The sequence below is a fragment of the Falco cherrug genome, chromosome 1, assembly GCF_023634085.1.
Source record: "Falco cherrug isolate bFalChe1 chromosome 1, bFalChe1.pri, whole genome shotgun sequence".
NCBI lineage: Eukaryota > Metazoa > Chordata > Aves > Falconiformes > Falconidae > Falco > Falco cherrug.
The window spans coordinates 87952785-87975935 of NC_073697.1; the positions used below are offsets into that span (position 1 = coordinate 87952785).

The following is a 23151-nucleotide window of genomic DNA, read 5'->3' on the forward strand; positions in this document are numbered from 1 at the left end:
CTGAAACATCTACACTACATGCTTTTCAGGATGATTTGAGCCCTCATTACAAACAGTTTTGCTCAAAACCTGCTCTGTTGGGGTGCACTGCTTGCTAAGACAAATGAAGCCAAAAATGGCCAGATTTTCAGCAAGCGTAACTGGTAAAGCACATCAGACTTCCTGAAGATTAGGTCCTTGGCCAGCATCATTCACCCCTCTCCAGTCTGAATTTACTTTGTATTTGGCTTTAACACTGTATGGGTTGCATCGTTCTCATGATCAAGTGTTAGACCTACTCTTCTCTTCAGCCTTTCTCTTTCCTTCAGCGTCAGTGTGTCAGCCTTGGCAATCACAGGAACAATGTTGACTTTTCCATGAAGAGCCTTCATGAATTCTACATCTAATGGTTTCAGCCTGCCAACAAGTAGAAAAAAAAAAAAAGGTGTTTTTTTGTTTGTGGTTGTTTGTGTTTTTGTAACAGACCAAATGTATTAAAAAATATTTATTTCAAGTATCTACATAAATAGCATTTCCAAAATAAATTAAGCCAGAGCACTTGCTTATCAGCTTGGTTGTTTAAAGGTCAAATTACCATTAAAATTGGCACTATAAGATAAATTGGGTATTATAAGCTTTTCTGTTTCTGGGTGATAACCAATGTAATGCTGACTGCTTCAAAACAATATTAAATGCCAAAAATGAGGACAAAGCAGAGGAGAGCATTAATCCCCAAAGACAATTTTAATTGCATTGGCTAACTGACAGTGTGGGAAGTAACTCAATTACCATTAAAGTTAAGTTTCCAATTCAAGTAATGAACAGACTTACAAACAAGTTATAATGCCCTAAAATACAAGAGCTCAAGAGCCTTTTCTTACCCATGCCCAAAGGGAGAGATGAAGTAAAAACAACAATGGACTCTGTTGTCTATGATGTGGCGCCTGTTTAGACCACTCTCATCATGAAGGTATCTTTCAAACTGGTTGTCAATGTACTGGATAATTGTTTTGAAGCTGTGGTATGAGGAGGGGGGAGAGAGACATCTTAGATAAGCATGAAAATAATAAAATAAGAAGTATGAAAGATAAGAACACGAGGAGAATCACACTTTCATAAAGAACATTTCTGTTACAAAAATTCAACTTCCTAGCACTGTATCTACTACTGAGAAAAAGTATTCTGATAATGCAAAAAGATATTTTCATAGCAACCAAGTGTCTATTTATGCCTAGAGTTACTTTCAAGTATTACTCTGTCTACGGATAAAAAGTTCAAGTGCAAGCTCGGGGGTGGCGCGGGAAGCAGCACTCAGTGTTGAGACAACACAGACAGGAACAGAAGACTGAGGATTTCTCTGCGCTTTTTTTTTTTTCTGGGGGTAGAGGGTAAGGATTTGTTTTTAGATCAGCTGAAAAATGACATATCCCGGATATCCTCTTGATTTACAACCCTGACCCTAGAGCTAAGTTTCTATAGTTACCTATGAAAATTCTGGTATACTAGTCTGTTTCAATTAAGTACGAATACATTTGCAAGTCATGCACTCAAGCATCACATGATTTATTAAGCTATTTTTGTTAACTTACAGAATTCTTTTTTGCTGGCAAAGAAAAATAATTCCTACTTAGTTCAAGGCAATTTTAAATATGCCCTACAAAGTAGTAAAGGAACACAAAATTTGATCACAAAAATTCATGAAAGCAGTGACTAAGAGAGAGAAAAGAAAACACAATGCATTACTAAGAAGATTGTTTTAAGATATTCCAGAGCATGCAGACACCTGCAAACAACATTAATATAAAAGGACACTTTATATTAAGTACTTCAGGGGAAGGGAAATGAACACACTGATGAAGATAAGATTAGGCAGATTGTGTGTCATGAACATATCTTAAACTACTTGTGGAAAAACTGAGCAGAAAGCTTTACTTGAAAAAAACAGTATTTTTCTTGTTGAGAAAGTGCAAATTTGATTATAGGAATTTAAGGAGGAAACAGACAAGAGAACACAAATAAAACAATCAGTAAACTAGAAAATAAACACACAGAATGATGGCAAATACTGTGACAGGCAGCAAAGTTCAACCCTGGGCTGTGTGGCTGTAATGAAGATAATGAAAGAAAGCAACGAGAATGATGGAAGAGATCCTGGAGGGAATTTTGTTTTCCAAAGTTGAGTAAGCTTTTGGATCTAGAAGGAACAAATCCATAGTAGAATATATATACACACGTTTATATCTTTGCAAGATTTACACCGTTGTAAGTCACGCTATGGAAGACAACACAGCAAAGAATCGAATTTATTGGGTTCTGACCTTAGTGCTACTCAAGTCTTTAAGAACTAGCTTCTTAATACCTAAATGTGTTGGAAAAGGGCAACATGGTTTATGTTCCTGTTGATCCTAAACTCTCCTCTTGGCTGGTGAAAGGTAACAAGACTGAAGACATACAAACACTAGGACAGAAACCAAGCACAAACAATGGAAAAGCAACTATCACACACTTCTCTGGCAACGTAATTAGTTTACGTGCAGTTTTCTAGCTTTAACAGCTATAATTTTCCCTATAAATACGGCGTTAGTGTCCTGTACCTCCTGACTTCCGGGAAACACCTGGCTTATACCACTGTGCTATCACTACTTAGGAGATAGCACATCCTGTGTTGTAACAGCAAACAACACAACCTTTGCATTTAAGCCCACCGGGGGAAAATGAAAAATATTACCAAGCTGCCAAAGCCCACAAAATACAGCTTAACGTAAGCCAGTAAAAAAAAAAAACAAACTAGCAGCAGCCAGAAAGCAGCTATCAAAGAACGACCTGCCACACTGCAAACAAGATGAAACGAGGCATGTGATTGGCAGTGTCCAATAAGTTAATCTGTAGACTGGTTTTTTTTAACCATTCTTTTGAGTCTAGATTTGATCCCAAATCAGTGCATGAATCAAATTTTTTTTTCCCCCCTCTCTCTCTTCTCCTTAGATCCTTTCACTTCTGTCTGATGAAAGATGTTACTTTAAGGGCATGCTTTTCTCCTGATCCCAAAGTCCTTTTGCATGGAAGACATGTTCTATGCTTCAAACCTCCCACCATAAAGAGTTTTGCTATTCTACAAACACATGTCTAAACTGATGCCAAGAGCACTCCTAGGTGTAGTCTGATTCTAGACTACAGAACTACAGCTAGAACTAAAGCTTCACATAGAATCTAAAAAAATATCACTAAGGTTAGCGGCCACCTTTTCTTACAGGCTGTTTTAAGTACAGTAGCATTTGGAAAAGCAAAAGTAATCTACTTTAGAGAATATGTTGTACTAAATCCATAACTCATTTCCCAATCCAACACTGTTATTCTTGCAATTCAGGAGACCTCCTGGAAAAACTCCTGAGAATATGCAATCCTTACTAGTACTTCTTCTGTGACGGAAAACACACAAAAATTGACCCCAGCACCCAACCTTGAAGGTCAAGCTCTAAAATTAAGCCTTTTTGTTAATGCAAAGACAGAAACAAAGTTATTACAAAAGCTTATCAGGAGAAAGATATTTGAAACACTGTCAGCTACTGCTACTTCCTAGGGACATTGTGCCAGTTTGATTTACCCCTGTTCAAAAATAACCTCAGTATATTTCATCACCCTGAAAAACAGGTAGTGTGCACAAACTGCAGCTTTCCCAAAAAAGTCCTTTATAAAAATTGGATCAAGATCAGCACCATCTACCAGTTAACCATAATTGCAGTAAATGCTCCTGAACACAAACATAAGTTCAAGAACACGAACTTGCTGCTTCCTCTGAACTGAGAAGGAAGGAAGGTGGTTGCACTGGGTTAGTCTTGACTACAGTTTGAAACAAAGAGTCTATCCCTCCAAGTCCCTATGACATCCTGTAAAGGCTAACAGACTTCTGTCAAAATGACACTCGTCATGGCTCAAAGTCCTTTCATGTGACATGAGAAAATGAGACTAGAGACAATTAAAATAACTGCACCTTTTTATTTTGTAGCATGTAAGTACTGTTTTTTCCCCATAATCTATTTTGATGTTTAAGGTTTGTCACAGAAAACCAAGTACAAACCAGTAAATTGTTCTACTGGATCTGAATCATCATAGAATGACTCTCTTTTCGAAGCTTGCTAAGTAAAGGGGAAAAACATGAACACGTAGGTCTCTAAGAAACATCTTAACAGAATAAACAAAGGCCATTAAAACACAATCAACAGGAAGGGCTCTATGTAACACAATACACAGGCTGCAGAGTTCTGAGCTCCAGCGGAAGGAAGCTCTAGTCAACAGTGCACAAAAGAAGCAAGACCATGCTGCAGTCCAGAAAGATGCCTTTGTGTTATTCTGAAAGTTCAATTTTTTTTCAACTTAATAAAGTAGGAAAAGTGGGAGGAAAATAAAAATCCCACTACAGCTTCACTTTCAAACTTTCATTATGTAACTTCACTGCCTTCACTTTTGCTGTAAGAAAAAGAAAAACCATGTCTGACAAAAATTTTCTCCAGAATGCTCCAAATAACACAGCATTCTGTCAATAAAAGATTACAAAGCAGTCGATTAGCATTGCCTCCTTCCTGATCTTTAACTTATACTGAAGAATTCAAATCAACTTGTTTTGGCTTTATGCACCTTTTCTCTGTACAGTGACACTTTGATTGCCTTAGGATTACCACCAGCACCACAAAAAAGTGTCAACAAAAATTAATGGCCAAGCAAAATAAATATTATTAGCACTTTTTAAAAGACAACCACATGGAAATTCAAAGTTTAGCTTCTAGTTGCACTGGAACAATTCAGGCATCCCAGTAAGCACATTAATATATCTCATCTTTACTTGAAAGAAGTTATCACAAGATGTGTAGTTATCCACAGTTAAAGTGCATTACTATGATGCTTCGGAAATTACATTTATGAACAAATTTATTAATTCTAATTTTGTTACTAACTCCCCAGTTCCTTCATAGATATTTTACCATCTTCTTTCTTCACAATCCTTATGCTAAAGCAACTATATATGTTGTCCAATGTATCTCAGACAATTACCTCAGCCACTAAAGATTATCAGCAATATTTAGGCTGGAGAGAGCTAAGTAGTAACTCCATCATTAAAAATAACGCAGTTCTATCCCAATTGCTAGTAGTACATATAAAGGACAGGGAACGAAAAGTAGTGTCTAAAAAACATGGAAACTGCATGGGCTAGAGACACAGAAAAATTTCCCTTAACCAGAATTCCACCCTATCAGAGCAGCTATGGAGACAAGAAGTTGACTTCAGTTGTCACAGAAAACCTTACTTGGAAAAAACGCAACTAATTTTGAGGGAGAAACAGACAGCTTAGAGAAACTAACCAAACCTTTCAAAAAAATAAAAGAAGTGTTAGAAAACTGAAACAGAAGTTGCATAAGTAATAGTTTTACTAGAGATGTGTACTTTAGGCAACAAAAAAATATAAAGAGAAACTTTATTGGAAAGCTCACACAAACTAAATGATCATGTCCCTGATGATATGAAGACAAGCACCCAGAATGCAGAACTGCTTGGAAAATTGCGCTTAACTGCAAGGACTCAGAAAACACCCTCTACCATGAATTCAAGATAACACTCCATTAATGTTAAGAATTATGTAAAAGGAAGCAACAGGTTCATTAAAGCTATCCAAAGACCACCAGCTGAATCACTTAAGTTCAGAGACACAGACACACTGGAGTACTATTTGTGTAAGATACAAAGTCTACCAAGCACAGCAGTATTTACACACATACCAGTCCTGGCTGTTAATGGCATCTCCATATCCTGGTGTGTCAACTACTGTTAAACGCAGTTTCACACCTCGCTCCTCTATTTCTACCGTAGAAGCTTCAATTTGAACTGTTCTCTCTATTTTCTCTAAAAGAAAAGGAACATATTTACTGTTATTACGCCTATCAGTTGCTGCAGAAACCCCTGCAGGAGAGAGCAATAGAGAATGAAATGCAATCTGAACTGTATTGTAATCTACATGACAAAGTATTTTACAGGGAAAAAAAAACCCACAAGCTAGCCAGTCAAAATTTAACAATACATTTTTGTAAATAAACAAGAACCAAAGAACTAAAAAGGGGGGATTTACTCATGACAATATGCAGAAGTAAAATTTTACTACTCAGAAACATGCTAGATTCTTTGTCAGAACGAATTTACACCTCTAACCAGGATTTAAGGCACTACAGGCAAAAAGTATTAGAGGAAATGAGGATTAGAGCAAAATCACATTTAGGTATATTGACACCTAAAAGGTTGCGGGGGGGTGGGTTTTTTAACAATTACTGAAGAAACAACAAAAGCTGAGTCTTTGAAAGGAAATATAAATGAGAAAATGACAGCACAAAAAATAATTTGGAAGATTAAAATACATCTAGATAACATGAAGAAAGGGTCTCACAGGTGAAGTTAGCAGAATGAAGCAATGTTAACTGAAAGAACATAAAATTTCATAGGATATATGCTGGAGGAACTGCAAAACCATATTTACCTGCAGCTCCAGGAATATAACGTTCTGGATAAAGATCAGTCAGGAACAGACTGTTAATTAAAGTGGATTTTCCCAAGCCAGACTCACCTACAAACAAAATAATTCAGGTTATTAAGCATATACACCTTTTACTCTTAAACTTTTTAAAGCACCTCTTTTTCCCAAGTGCATGTTATGGAGGAAAAATAATTTGTTCATCAGGATCCACCCTAGCTTTTGATATAAAAACATCAAAGGCTCAGCTAAGCACTTTAAAAACACAGGAAAAACAAGCCTCTAGTGTTTTTATAAATGTTACACGAAAATGAGAAGTTTACTGTAATACATTTCATAATAAAAGCTGAAAGGTCATACAGCGCTTTGACTACAGATCTAGAGATAGCTTGGTTACCTCAAGGAAATAAAAGCTTTTTTCCACTTAAACTTAAAAAATCAGGAGCTGTAACTCTCCTGCTGAAAATTTCTGAGAGCTTTAAGGTTTTTCTAAGCTAGAAATTGCACCTTGAACACTGTTAGGAGGGACAATGAATAAAGAAACCCCAAACTAACAGTTGAACTTTGCACCCTTACAGTTAGGCTATACACATCCTATGAAACATGAAACAAAATTATAACAAATATTATTCAAAATTCATCTAGAAAATAAATCTAGAACCTCATTTCATAAAAATTTTGTCCTATAAAATAATAAAGGTAAGACCTGTAAATGTGATCAGTAAACCTGAATTTAAAAAAGTAACTTTTTTCCTAACCCAAGCAATCAAAGGAGTCAACACTTAGAACAACTAGCCGTGATATTTTAGATGCCACTAACTTCCATCTCTGTTATCTGTATTTATCATCACAAGCTACGTGAAATAAAAACACCTCTACACTTACCAAAAACTACCTATTCATTTCACAGACATGGCTGAAAACTGTCACCAAATAATCCCAAACAGTACTACAGAGCACAGAGAATAAGAACTGTAATGCATCTCTTCTCATTTTCATTTTTCAATAACATGTAATTTCAAGGTAACTATGACAAAAAGGTGGTAAGTACTATGGATTCCCTTTGCATTTGTATAACATTAAACTGATTCAATGTAAGTATCATTCAACGTGCCAAGAATAATCTCTTAAAATGGCTTTGTACCTGAAGGACTTTCCATCAAAGACTCCTACAGGTGCCTGTTCACAGAACAGGCAAATTCAAAGTTTAGTTCGAATACCAGAGTGAGTCAGGATGGAACAGAAGAAAACAGAAGAATAGCGTCACCGTTTCAACAGGAAGATATTCACCATGTGCATTCATGCCTTCAGCTGGGGAAATGGGAGTCAAAGAAAGATTAAGCAACTACCCCTACCATCTGATGATGAGTCAGGAATACAAGAATGTCCTGTTGGCTCCAAGTCATCATCTTTAATCACTACAAATACTCCCTCCTACCAGACATGACAAAATAGTGTAAGATTTAATTACAGTGCACGGAAGTTCAAAGCTGCTTCTTCTTCTGTGTAACGGTCAGTTGCTAAGTAGGAAGACATATATGTCTATGTGAAAGAAATTTGTTATTGTATAACGATCAAAAATACTTAAACAAAGCACTTACCAACCACCATCAGTGTGAATTCAAAGCCCTTCTTCACAGATTTCCTGTGAACTTGGTTGGGCAGATTAGCAAATCCCACATAGCCTGCTGAGTCGGAAAACTGACAAAAAACCAAGAGTTGAGTATAAATGAGATCTCCTTCCCCCTAAGAAGTTGAAAGAGAGTTCAGCTGATTCTAAACAATAAAGTGCAGAAGTATATAAAGCACATGGAAAAAGAGAATGAAACAATTTTTTGTTGCTATAGTAAGGCAGACCTTGAAACAGACCCATTTCCCAAGCAGTCTAATATAAATAGAAATCTATTAAGTACTTTAGGCTACAGATAAACAAAGATCTCCCCTTTGTTAAAAAAAAAAATCTGCAAGCTTGCATGAACATGCTATTATTAATCTGAAACTGTAAACGTAGCTAAAAATCCCAAAGATCTTAAGCTAAAGGCCAAAAATATCTCTTGAAATTTGGTATCTGCTGCTACTATCTTCTATAAGAGTAAATAATGCATACACTCACACGTAGAAAACCAGGAACACTCTATAGTAATGCAGAGATTACGAAAACATAATTACACAGAGATCTACCTTCTGCTTGTTAAGCTGCTCACCTATCTTCTAAATGTTTAATTTCTAACACAAAAGCAGGAAAAAGAAACATGCCTGAAAAACTTATCAAAGCTATTTGGGCTATAAAAAGGGCAGTTTGCTTCACCATCTGTCATCAATTGACTGAAAACCTAATAGGAGCCTCAACAGGAACTGCAGCCACTTAATGTAGGGACCTATGAGCCAGCTGGAACCAAATGTTTTCTTCACAGATGAGTTTATGGTGAGAACAGTTTTTATCCAATGCCAGACCTCCAGTGGGGCAGGGGGGAGATACAGGGCCATTCAGTTACTTCCTAACAATCCTTTTAAAACTGACCCAGATGGGCAAAAACATTAGAAATAAAGGGTTGTAAAATTAAATTTCCTTAGGTAAAGGCACCATTCTAAATGCACAAGCAAACACTGAATGTCTGGCAAATATCTGAAAGCCCATGCAAGCTCTGTTGCTACCAAACAGTTCCTTTTCAGAAACACATCTGAAGCAATAAGGTATCATTTATTCACTATTTTACCACCTCAGTAAAACCACAAGTAATTTCAGAAGCTGAACAGATTCTAAACACAATTTTAGCTATGCAGGCGCTTTCTTACCTTTACTTTTTCACCAGACTGAGACATGTTTCGTCACTTCAAGTTTCAGATACTGGAAAATAAAATCCACAGTGCATGTTAGCTGACTTGAAGGTTACATTAATTTCAATTCTGAACTGATCAATTGCATATAATATTCACATTTTTTTCTAGTAGAATAAAATGTCACATAGTCAAAGATTAATAAAACAAACAAGCCATAATCAAAATGGCTGCCTCCGCAAAGCTAGTCACAGGAAAAAAATTACACAGAATTATCAAAATCAGAACATTTAAATACTTAAAAGTTTTAAAATAGAAAGAGTCCTTTAAAACTCAGAATATTAAAATTCTGCATCCTTAAATACCTTTCACCCATCCTGTCTTTAAAGAAGGAAAAATATCTACTGAAAGCTAATGCTGAGTATGCAAGGTACTCCTGAAGTTTTGTGGGGTTTTTTTATGTTCTCTGATTCTGTACTTAGCTAATAAAACCTGAAATTCAAATACTCTGTTTCCAACCCCTATAAAGAATAGCATAAGGAGGTCCTTTCTCCTTCCATTTTTACCTTTTCCACTTAGGAATTATATTTTTCTTAAAGATGATTTACAAATTGGTGAACATAATGTAACTGTTGTCCAAAAATTTGAGAATTACTACCACATACAAAAACTCTCCCACAAATGGGACACCTACAGGATTTCCAGGTAAAGGTTCTAACATTATTTTCAGTCGCTTTGAAGTACCATCACTGAATACAAACGCTACACTGAACATTAGCACTTGGCTAACCCAAGCTAGACATGAAAATTCACCCTGATCTGAAGGATTATCAAAAGGATTTGTTCTTTAGTTTCAAACACCCAGAACAGCTGGGTTTTGGCAAGCCCTTATCTTTTTACTCAAGAATGTTAGTTGTGCTATAGATTAATTATCACAGCAGTAGCGAGGCCCTTTTATTTAGAGCAGCCACAGAGCACGGACAGGAAACACAGAAGTGGCAGGAGCACTTCACAGCTTGGTTTGTTGACAACACAACTCTTGGCCTGGGAAAGCAGGGAAGTGACCTATGCAGGCACCTGTGTGTTCAGACAGAAATGCCTTCCTGTTGGGTAGCGGAAGTCATTCTAGCAGGACACAGTCCAGTTTCTGACACCAACAGTCTGACGGACAAATCCTAGCAGAGACAGATACTAAGCTTTGGGCTAAAGGAAAAGTCTAAGTTAGCATAACTGCAACTTGGCAGTTTAAAAAAAAACATGTCTTTAGCTCACAGGGCATTTCATTTGCCCTGAAGCAGGCATTTCAAATCCTGGCAGCTGTGCAGACATCAGCCACCTTGTAAGCTAGGAAAGCTGTTGGGTTGTGGGGTTTTTTTTTCTCCTCTAACTTCTCCCCTCCACCCCCCCCCCAGTTCATTTGCTTGTTAATGAAAGCCTAATAGGTTCATTGCCTAGAAAATAAGGAGGTCCTGATCCTAATCATCTTCTGACAGCCTCTAACAGGGTATTCCTCAAAACTGCCTGGGAAACACCACTTAAGAATGGTTTTGAAAAAACAGAGCTCCTTTTTCTTTGACCAATACACAAGTGCTCATTCCAGCCTCCAGCCAACAAGTGTTACAGATCTTTAAAGACAGCCACAGCCTCACTGACAGATGTAACTCACCGCTCTGCTCTGCTCACATCTTGTTTCTACTTTTGCAAATCTCTCCTGTCACCTTGTCTATACATTCAGTGACATAATTCAGAGTTTAGAAAAGTTCATAAATAGTCATTGTCCGAGTGCTAATGCAGATATACCTTCTGGCCCATTTCTCACAGTAATGCCACGTGAGAAGCCACCCAGAGAAGCTGCCTACAGCTAAAGGTGAGAAGGAGGAACAATCCAGATTTAAATATGTATTTTTTAAATTACTGAATTACTTCTGCTTTAAACTGACAGTACAGTCACATCCAATGTAGCATTACCCAAGCTACTTGATTAAAAAGCAGAAGAGTCAAAATCGTCAACTGATTATGACACATTCGGTGTGTCATATCATAAAAACCTAAACTTTACAACAAATCATTCCACAAATAAAATTCACAAAACCTGTTTCCTACCAGGTAAACCACATTCACCTTGTGACTTACTCTGACCAAAAAGCTGCTGTAGCCAAAGCCACAGGACAGCTGCTCTGATCCCGTCATGACTGCAGCACATGCTTAAATGTTTGTGTACAACCAGCATCCAGTTAGTTATTTCCCACTGTATTTTGTTAGAATAGAAATATTCTAACTAAAAGTTAGCTGGACAACAACAACAGAAAAAAAACCCAAACTGCTGATCCGCAACACCTAAAGAAGGCACTGAGGTTCACACAACTCCTCAGTTACTCTGCCTCAACACACCGTGCAATTCGTAACACTGCCCTCAGGAGGCTTCCGAGAAAATTTAACCCACCAACTTCCCCAGATGACCATGAGCTGTCTTCCTGAAGCTTTACTATACTACTACAAATCAAAACCTTAAAATTAGCAACATACCGTATGTTACATCTTCCTACAGCACCCAATAACGGCACCACTTACAGCATTGCTCACAAGTGATAACTTGCCAACAGACCAGACTACATTACAGATCAATGACTGCTGAAATCCTGAAGTCTGTCTGCATGTAACTGAAACAAGCGTTAATATAATGCGGAGTTCAGTGTCTGGCAACACTCCAGATATTAAACATTACAATTTCTAGATGTGGGACTTTTTCATCGATTTTCCATAGTAAAATTAAATATTAAAAAAAAGCCACAAAAAAACCCTAAGGCAAAACAGAGCAAGCCATAGCTGTTCTGCTTTCTTTAGATTTTCAAAGGGCTGTTTTCAATCATTATGAGACAAGGAAAGCAGTACACGAAAAATATTTCCAAGCGAAAGGAACAGATAAGATACAATTGCATTAGCTTGCAAAACGCAGTGAAACTTTATTTGTAAGTAATTGTGGGTCCCATCTAGCAGGTTTAGCAGAAAAAAGGGACACTCTGCTATAGTATAGGAATGCCCAAATCAGTTTTTGAATAGTGAATAACGTAACAAACTTTCATTTCAGATCCCAACAAATTCCTATCCTAAACAACATGCTGTTCGGCGAGGGGAGCAGATCATCCCTAAGTTCAGTTGCAGTTGCTGCCTCTACAAATAGTGAGGCCTAGAACGTGCCATCCTACCGCCTTCTGCTAGGAACAGCATCCCAATAAGAGAGAATGAGAGGGGAAGGAAAATGGGTCATTTCCTTTGTTCCTGTCAGGATGCAAGAAGTAAACTGTTAAGAACAGGCAGACTGGGAGCTTCTTAATAGGAACCAGCACAAAATGCTACGGAAAATATACAAAGACTGTTTCCATATAAGGATATTAAACAACATGTTAAAATAATTACTTTAGAGTGACGTTAACAACCATCTCTACAAGCAGAATAGCCCTCCTGATTGATCAAGTGAGGCTTCTTTCTTCCCAGTAGAGGTTATATAACTCTGATTATTTGTTTTTTACTACTTTCTGTGGTTCTTTGTTAGGTTATTAAATACTTTTTAAAAATTAAGTAGGTTTCCAAGTGCTGGGAATGATCTCAAAAGCATTACCATTCTGAAGTGACATTTTCAGACTTAAAGCAGACATAAAACCACCAAAAAAATGTAAGTAAAATACCAATATTTGAGATTTCTCACAAAAAAGAACTACAAAAACCCACAAAGAAATGAGTCAAGAACCGAGGCACATAAATAATAATTGAAAAAAATATTTATAACTCCCCCAAGTGTCTTGCATACAGGAAAACAAGGAAGTTACATGAAAATTAGAAGTTTCCTCACTGTATTCCAAATTGGATATAGGGGTGTTAAAATACAAAACAGTTAATTTTTTTTTTTTTTTGTAGCTTACGCTATCAAAGTTGTATGAATCACCCAATTCTATCCAACAACAGCAGGTCCAGCAGAGCCTGTTCTCTGTGTCATGCTTTGTTCATAGCACATCCTCACCTCTGTGGTTGGAAACCACCTCACTGAAGCTCCCAGGGAAAAGCATCACTCCCTCTATATTAACATCCCAGATGATTCCATTTTCCTCGTTAAAAACAAAAGGTATCAAATGAAAGAATTCTCTCTTATACATGAACAATTGAATACATTTCTGCATTACTCTTACTCAGGAAAATGACTGTATTACTTCCACTAAATAGAGAATTTAACAGCAAATGCCCAGCTAAGGTATCTGCAGGCAGATCAAGCTAAGTGTATGCCACTGCTTTGTCTTTGAACTAGTATTCAGTGTTCCTAAGTTTTGCAGACTGTTTTGATAATGCATTCGAACCAATAACACACCATACAGATTATTACTGGGAATGCACTGCTGTTCATCACAACTTGTAACATTTTTGTGACTTAAGAGCACACCTAGGCACCGCAAAGGCAGGCAAGGACTAAGCAAGTAAAAGAACCATGTATGAGCACTGTTCTTAAAAGGCCTAGAAAAAGCAACACATGAATCTAGAGCTCTAACCCTGAATATTTTATTTAAAGTTCCATTTCAGTGTTAACATGCTATTCTAGACAAGTTCTTTTCTTGCTGTTATTACAATGAATAGTCACTTAAAAAGCACAAAGGTGGCAATAATACGTTGACAACCACTTTTAGCAACAATGTGCTTCCCATGCAAGCAGCTTTTGATGGTATTTTCCCAAAGTTACTGTATCTGAGAAAAATACTGTACAACAGGCCTGTAAATCTGAAAATCAGGGGCTTCTTTTTAAATTAAGAAACTGAACATATTACCCATGATCACTCATCAGGAAATAGGCAGCTCTGCCTCACACCCACAAAGCTTACGTGTAACTGTGTACATACTGGCAAACTGCAGTTAGTATTTTCAGTCACTTCCAAATCATGCTTAAGTCCCATGATACCATGAGGTGTCCAACCTGCATATGAACTTAAGCCTAAAAAAAAAGTAAAGCACTTGTTCCATCTGCTGCCAAATGAGGTATACATCCTTCTGTACAGCAGTGGGCTCTGCATTCTGCTCCCAGCAGTTGGCCACACTTGGCGTTGCAATTTTAGAAACATCTGAGGAATGCCCGATGGAGACAGAGCTTCCTGCTCCATCCTCGCCCCCCATCCCCAGATGGGCCAGACCTAGCAGCACTGAGGCCTTGTCCCCATCTCAAAAGCAACGCAGGCCTCGCTTTAAAAACAAATACAAGTGCGCTTAAACTGCCCGCGAGCCGGCTGCGGGACTTCGCGGGTTCTGCCCTAATAGGCTTCTCCCCCCTCACACCTCAGCTTCAACAGCCTCGCCCCACGCCGCGGGGCAGGCCGCGGCCAGGCCGCTGGGCCTGCACACGGAGCACACACCACCGCGGGCGGGCTCCGGGGACGGGACCGGACGGGACCGGGCCCAGCTGTGGGGCGGAGCGGTATGCGGGACGAGGCACCCACCCGCCGGCCAGAGGTGGCGGCCCAGCCCCCCGGCACTTACCTGAGCTACAGCCGCTTCCGCCGGTGCCTCCCTGCCAGGCCGCGATTTGCCACCTCCCCCGGCGGAGCCCGCCCACACCCCACGCGCCAACGCGGCCGAGTGCCTATCTATCCTCCGCGCGACTCTATGGTCCAGGCCACTTCCAGGAATAGCAACGAGGCGCGGCCCCGGGACGAGCGAGAGGAAGGGTAGAGCGTCTCGCCCGCCCCGCCCGCATGCCTCAGTGGCAGCGGGCGGTAGCCGGGCTGGGCCGCGCCGGCGCGGTGTTGCCATGGCGACCTACCCGCAGGGGCAGCCATCCCGGTCGGGATGGCGGGATGCGGCTGTGGGAGCCGTGACCACACGCGTGGGTTCCGCACTGGGCCGGGGAATGGGGGGGGGGGCAGCAGCCGCTCCGCCGTTTCTTAAGGCGCTCCTCGCTCCCGCAGGAGGGAGCGGTGCCACCGCGCCGCAGCCTGCTGATGCCCCCGGGGGTCCTGACCCCAGCACCCGCGGCTGCTCTCCTCTTGCTTTGGCCCTGAGTGCCCTGCTCCAAAAGACGGAGCACCTCCTGATCCTGCTGGCTTCCCAAAATAAAAAACGGGAGAGAGAGGCTCACCTGGCAGAGCCACCCCGCAGGGCAGGCACTGCACCCTGGCTGCACGGCGTGGGAGCCGGTGCTGCAATGGTAGCGCCTTGGGGGTGACACAAGTCTGCCTTGTTACCCCAACTTCACATCCCACCAGCCGCACACTGGGGCATCCATTTTGTACAAACTGTCCCGGTCGGGAGCTACACACACGAGTTAACCTTCAAGAATGAAATATGACCAGAGCCCATTCTGCTTCAAACATCCCCTTCTCAGATTGTTTGATTCCTTTTTCCTACCCGAACACCGCTGAGCTTGGAGATTGCCTCACCTACAGCATTGGTACTACTCACAGGGGAAAATCTTTTGGAACAGTAGCTGTGATAGCCAGGGAGAAATCTAGCTTAAACTTTATGCTGTTTGACTGTAATGCAGTATGCCATATAAACCTATTTGGGTTTCAGCTGTTTGTCCACACATGAAGCAAATTTCTCTCCCAAATATTGTACAAAATCCCCAATGTGATCATTTTACTTACACTATTGCTATCTTCTCTTTCATCACGGCATTCCCTCTTGGTTATGTGAGAGCATTTTGCCTTGGTTGTTATCGTCACTTAAGGGATTCTTGCCAACAAGTTCTCTGAAGTATTGGGGACTCCAGCGGACATAAATCCCAAGTGTAAATGATACCTGCAGTCAGACGACAGAACCAGATCACTTTCTCACAGTGAAACAGTGTTACATTGCTCACACGCTCAATGCAACACTGAAAAGATTACAACAGAGTACCGGCAGAAGTTTGGGGAAGGCTTTTTCCAACCTTTCAGCTGCAACAACTGTGTTCAAGTTGTTCATAATCCACCTGAACATTTTGCAGAGGGCAGTTTATATGCGTGACCTAGCAGCGAATCTTTTCACTTACAATTCTGAATACCAAGACACATTTCTGTTTTGTCTGTATTTCCATCCATTAAGCAAACAAGGTTACAGCTCACAACAGGAAAATGTGGAAGTGAAACAAATGCCGCTGAAGGCAGACTGGCATTATTTGCTAATTCACATTGTGCTTATACTATCAACTGAGCATTGATGTGATCTGAGTAAGAACAAGACAAAAGCCAATGAAAGCACAGCCAAGTTCTGTTTCCTAGGACAAAGTGTAATGTTGTAACACAAAGTACTGTTATACACTACCTTCTTGGAAGAGCTAAAAGATGGCATTTCAGTCTTTAGAAATTAAGGTCTTATTTTAAATTATTCTATGGATATCCATATAAGTGTTTTTTACTATCACCAAAGCAACAACAGTGGCAATTTTCCTTTCTTCCACTAAATCAGAACATGATGATGGACACAATAGTTTACACACATAAACTGCTATTGCAAATAACTATTTAGCACTTGAAGAAATTACAAGAGATTAGCATGGACAATGTCAAACTACAGACTGGCATCAACATAGAGTCTAGTGAAAGTTAGTGCTTTCCCATGATTGCCTTTGGCAGGATTTAGTGCAATGGGTGAAACATTCTCCAAAAACTTCAAATTCCCATTATTGAGGCATACCAATAATTGTCCCATTCATGGCTGAATCAGATGGCTGACCAACACAAAATGTTCAGGGAAGTCACAATCCTTCCAAAACAGTCCCATTATGCCAGAAATTAACATAAGCAAGGGCACTTTGGGTGACAGCGAAGGCCAATTCTAGCTGGTGCCCTACCTCCGCAGTGCCCAGTAGCAGATGCTTAGGAAGAGATAAAAGCAGCACCGTGTGTGTGTATGCTCCCAGCTTCCGGTAATCTGGAGCTCAGCAGCTTCCTGAGCCAGAAGTTTTATCTTGACAGTTTTCTCTTCTATGGATTTTTCTCATTGCTTTTTGAACCCTTCTCAACTTTTGGCATTGAAGAGCATCCTGTGACAATAAGTTTTACAGTGCATTCCGCACTTGGTGAATACGAACTGTTGTTACTTTTGAAACCTGTTGTGAGACTTGTTATGAAACCGCAGTATGCAGGATCACTGAGCAGCAGAACTGGAACTATTTGGTGCATGTAACTGAGAAGTGCTGCATTGCAGACACCTACAGAGAATGCAGGCCCACAAAAGATGTACTGCATCTTTGTTATTTTCACATTGGTATTAGCAGAAGTGCAAAAAGAAGAAATCATATTGAAGAACACTGTTCCTCCTAAATGGTTAAATAGTCTAGAAATGCTAATGCAGTGAATGGCAGTCTGGCTGTGAATCACTCATTCCCATAATTATTATTTCTGAAAGAATTTTGTTTTATTCTTCCCTTGGAAGTTCAAATGCCTTTTATAAAAGTTCCTGATACATCCAGGTTTGCATTAGCAAAAGTACAATTAGAGTCCTTCCTTGAATTCAAATCTTAACTTTGTGTGGAGTCACGTCTTAGCAAGTTAGAAATACCTCATCCATTCAGCAAAATACATTATGTATCTTTTGTTCTGCTCCTTAACAGAGAAAATGGTATGATACTGGATACTGATTTCAACAAAATAAATGCCACCATATAAGTGAAAAGTAAATTGAGGATTGATAGATGAAACAACCCCATGTTCCCTGGCATTATTTCTACTACATTAGAAAAAAAAAAAAGAAAAGAAAATATGCTGCTTAGGCAAAATAAAAGTGATTCTTTTCAGTTATGAGATCCCTTCTAACTTGATTCTCTTTCAATTGAGTCTGTTCCTCACATAGCTGAATATTTGGAATCTGAGCCTAAAATTATGTGTGATTGCTGTAATGGCTGCGCTATAAGAGCAATTCATGGAGCTGTTCGCTCACTACCGTAAGACACTGAACATCTTGATCTCTCCCAATCTTTCCTAGAGATAAACTTACTTGGGTTCTGATTAAACAACTTATTCTTAAGCATATGCATAAATTCTTTTCACCTGCATAAGATTTAATACAATACATGGCTCCAGGACCAAACTTTTTAGAACTAGGTATGTAAGAGCTGCACACTGTGGGTGACATCCTCTTTTACAGGATTACCAGGAAAAAAGCACTTTGAACATAACTAGTGTGAATGATGGATACTTGAATTTCGATATCCCCTGGGCTAATGTTTAGTATTTGGGTTGGTAATAGACAGAAATTTAAAGGCGAACTTCCCATTCTCTGTTAGTATTTGTTTAAATGGTGATTTGATGAAAATACTCTTCTGTGTAGTGCTTTACGCATGGAATCACTACTGGGGTGAATCATTCTAACATCTTGAATTTTCTATGGTTTTGCAGACCTGCTGCACCAGGAATCAAAATTGTCAGGTCCCCTGAAAGCTGGTCTCACTGCTGAGCGCTTCTGAAGTGTGAAGCTCAGAGCTGGAGCTCCGGTAATGTACAAACAGGAAGCCAGTATTTGTGGATGCACCAGGACTTATTGACACTAGCTACTTCACAAGTTATTTAGCAATCCATAAGAAAATCTGCAACAGATAAGTATTTTCCCACATAAAAACAAACATGCATTTTTAGCAATGCACTACAGGAAATGAAGGTTGCGTCTGAATTATAACAGCCTCAGAGGAATAGAAACATTTCTTTGGCATTTACAAGCACGCACAAGCCCATCTTTTCAAGATGCTTATTATGGCAATGAAGAAGCATTAAGAACCCCAACATTTTCTCTGGAATAAGAGACATTCTGCTCTTTTCACCATAACAATCATCCTTTCCCCTTACTGGAAACCAACTTCACTCTTAAGAAGGGAATCAGAACTGGCAAAACAGATGCATGCTATTCCCAAAGACAGGGCTTGTCTTAGTCATACCTTGTTAAGAATAGGGACAGCACTGCTGAGAATCACTCTCATAATCAGAGGAGGTGTCCCAAACTGCTCATGTATTTTCAGAAACGCAAATTTCCTGGGATGCTAAATAAATATAGCATGTTTCCCATTGCTAGCCCTAAACAGTTTTCAGTAACTTCATGGTCATATCTTTACTAATTACTTTCAACATCTGCAATGTGTATTTAAAACAATAGTATTTGTCCTTGCTGACGCTGTTCTTTACAAAATGACATCTGATGTGATTTCTCAACAATTACATGGGAAAGAGGTCTACCAGGATCCTGGTACACCACAATCTGTGGAAGGAGGCTAACTCTGAAAGAGGACAAAATTAAACTACAGTTCTCCTGATAGGAAATACGACCTAGAATGGACCCTTAGGCATGAAACAATGTATATTTCCTATAGCTCCCCCCCGCCCCCCGGCCTGTCCAAGCTTTAATGCATTCTCAAGAGCTGTCCATAGCATTAAAGAGAATTAGGTGAAGCGACATGCCCTAAGCATATATCCAGTGTGATGTCTTGGCGAGTGGGATAATGAGGCTGCTTAGATGCTCATCTACAGATGGGACAGTCTAAGCTTTGGGAAAGGGCCATCATTCACCATATGAACTGCCCTGAAACAAAGTTAATGCAGGGTTATGGCTGTCCAGTGACACTGCAGTTTTCTCTCAAAAGCCAAATTCAGTAAACAAGGTGCTGATGAGTTAGGTGAACAGCACAGCTCACCAGTGCAGCCCAGCTGGTCCTGACAGTGGTGACTGGAAATGTTCCTGTCAAGGGGGTGCTTTGGTAAGACGCAGAGACATGAAGATCAACTCCAACCAAGGTGAAGCTTCAAATGCTGATCCAGAGGTTTGTCTGTAGAGGCATTTGAGCAAAGGAGGTGTGGAGCTCAGTTCTAATGATGGTTTAGCACAATTAATTTCTTCATTATGTGAGGAAAGTGCTCATAACACTCTCTCAGTATTCCCACCTTGTGTAGCCCAGCCAGAACTCCCTGCCTCTGGCTCCCTGGCAGTCCCAGTGGGCAGTTCACAAAAAGAAGTCCAGGCAGAGGATGTGTGTGTAAAGTACAGACACTGATACAGGGCTAGGGCAACTTTGTTTGGAAAGGGATATACAGCAGAAAACATATGAAGGCTGGAAGCAGATTTTTAACCTCTTTCACTGTTTTTTCAACTAGATATATCTGTTCCCTTTCTTTTACTCGAGTCTTGTCACATCACCACTGAGGCAGAAGAGTAGTGTGGGCATCTGTTTCCCAATCCTGAAGGTCACAGCAACACTTGTACTAAAAAAGGTGTTGGATCCTATGTCATTAGCACCAGTCATGGAGCATTACTGGTCTTCCTTGCAAAATTCTGGTGTGGCTTTTAAGTCACTGCTTCTCTTTGTTCAAAAGATGAACTAAGAGAGGAAGTGAAAAATTTCATGTTACCCACTTCAGCTTCTTTCCAAAAGAAATGACCTTGAGATAAATCCTATGGTGAAATTGTGCACTTTCATTTTGTAATAATCTGCTCATTTGACAAGGACTCATGCCTACGTGCCAGTCTTCTGATGTGTCACACTGGTCTGAAGATGTGTTGGCCCTGCTGACATGCAGGAACTTCATGGAGGCCTATCTCACTGTGGAAGACGGTATGTGCACTCATGCACCAACTAAATTTCTTCTCTTGGGAAAACCAGTTGCATTTTAGAAGATAATTCACAAAGTAGTAATCTTCATGAGAAAACTCAAGCTTTCTAAATAAAGAACAGTCCCCACCTAACACCTCTGTATTTGTAAATCTCCTCGGCTTTATTTCAGCACTAATTAGAAGACAAAATATGGCACAAAATCTGTCTCTGATAGGATTCCTGATTCTTCACCTTTGCTTATGTCTGATCCAAAAGTTATGGTAAGCTGTCTTGAGATCACTGGGCTTCTAATTCACCTTTTGACTTGTACTCTGTCTTATTCACACAAACAACACTAGGTTTGTACATAAGCTTGACACCAAATGTCATTTTCTCTGTTTTCCAGATGCTTAACATTTTAGGGATGAGAAGGAGCAGAAGAATGTAGGTAAGGGACAGTCCACAGTTATAAACAAAGCATGCTCTGCAGACTACATTTCAGGTCCCAAAAGGAAAATCTCTCTAAACATTGCTGGCAGGATGCTTCGGGGCTGAGCAGAGCGCTACCAAGACTGGAGAGCTGGGCACAGCAGTTCTTCTGTGCCATGGTGCAGGGCTCATACACTGGGACAAGCAATGCTGGCAAGAACCTGGACCCCCCTAAGCAGCCCTCCCAGTAACTCTGCGCCTGGTATTTGTCCTGATTATGTCAGGAAAGGAGTGAAAACACGATCATCTCTAATCCCAAAGTCCCTCTTGCTACAGTATGGCTTCTGTGCAATTGTTCTTGGCTTGAATACCACTTCCGCCCATTTTCACAGGCTGCAAAGCCCCCCTATGTATCCCGTCTAGAATAATTTAATAAATACACAGCTGGAGAAGTATGTAATGACATTAATGGTCATTTGTTAATGAGTTACTTTGCTGCAAGAACATCATGCCTTTGAATTTAAAGGAATCCAGACTTTACCAGCAAGGGTTTTATTTATAAGTAGTGATTTCTTAACATCCCAAGTAAAATATCATGCTGGTTTGTGTTTCTTTTCAAGAAATTAGAACCTTTTTATTTCTGGAAGTTTGAATTAATTCCTACTGTTGTGACACTAACACCACCAGAAGCCATGATGTGCTGAAGCTGATGGGGTCCTCAGGCCCCCCAGCAGCTGTATTAGTCAAATTAAAGTAAGGCAAGTAAGCAGAGCAGTGAGCGCCATGCACTGATGGGCTCATTAAGGGTAATCTGTGCAATACACTCACTTTCAGGATCACAGAATCATGTAATTAAAAATGGAGGTTATTGCCAGTAGCCAGGGTGAAAACTAGTATCTGGGGTAAGGAAAAGAAACAAATAGACGAAGGTGAAATACCAGGAATGGAAATGCCTCTAAGCAGAAAGGTTCATTTACCCTGTGATTATTAAGAATGTATTTCCCCAGAGAAATAATTGCCTTGGATTAAGTGATTTGTAGGAATCAGTTGCTCGGTAACAGGTAGCAAGGGAAGGTGGGGTGAGGGCTGCAGAGGTGCAACAAGCCGTGTGCTGGTTTTCCTTCTCAGCCCAAAGAGCTGGGCAGCAGTGCAGGCCCCATGAGTGCCTCCCGGCCGGCACACAAATACACACAGGCCATTTATCGGAGGAAATTCAGAGTTCCGTGCTCCCGGGCAAGTGGCAAGGGTGGGGTTTTCCTGTGCTTATGGGCTAAGATAACTGGCATTTCTCCCCCTTTTTTTAATTGTTCTTCTGTGCTGTTTTCTATATAATCATTATTATCATCATAAATACAGATGTTATTCAGTTTCAGCTTGTGTTCTGGGTTTCTTCCTGTTCACCTCTGAGACATCTCTGTCTCTGTGGTTGGTTCTTTTGCACAATCTCCTCTCCCTGACACCAGGGACTTTTCTGAGTGATTGTAAGCTGCCTCAGTTTGACATACTGCACAGCCCCAGTCACACATTCCTCCTGGACTTGCACACTGGAATTTACAGTTTCAAATAACTGAAGTAAACTGTACGTATTTCATATACAGCTGGAAGAGGAGACAACTCCTCTTAACTCCATTTACCAGGCAGCCTGTTAGGAAGACATTTTCCATGCTAGAAATGTTTACAGCTGCTCAGGCAGAGATAATCAATGGGAGGCTGTCCACAGCTTCCCGTGTGTCAGAATGCCCACACCATGATGGTCCACAAGCTGTTGATGTTCTTCTGTTTCTTTTTTTGGTTGTCTTGTGGTTAAAGTTTGTCTTCTGGTTGGAAAAATAAAAGAAGTGAAAGGCCATATACAGTGTGCTGTGACCTTGTTGTCACACTCCTGTTACCAGTGCTCAGGTCCTCTGCAGAAGAGTCATCA

At 40.1% G+C, this 23151-nt stretch overlaps 1 protein-coding gene across 2 annotated transcripts in view; it reads right to left on the reverse strand.

The window, feature by feature from the left end:
• LOC102047136 (septin-2) overlaps positions 1 to 14933 on the reverse strand; it is a 39854-nt gene extending 24921 nt beyond the window's left edge. For both annotated transcript variants that reach the window (XM_055704114.1, XM_055704105.1), the window contains exons 1-7: positions 14786 to 14933; positions 9290 to 9341; positions 8095 to 8194; positions 6500 to 6586; positions 5751 to 5874; positions 861 to 995; positions 279 to 396 (exon numbers count right to left, since the gene is read on the reverse strand). In XM_055704114.1, coding sequence (XP_055560089.1) covers positions 279 to 396; positions 861 to 995; positions 5751 to 5874; positions 6500 to 6586; positions 8095 to 8194; positions 9290 to 9316 — 591 coding nt within the window. In that variant the 5' untranslated portion in view covers positions 9317 to 9341; positions 14786 to 14933. The remainder of the gene's footprint in view (positions 1 to 278; positions 397 to 860; positions 996 to 5750; positions 5875 to 6499; positions 6587 to 8094; positions 8195 to 9289; positions 9342 to 14785) is intronic.
• Positions 14934 to 23151: the final 8218 nt, after the last annotated feature.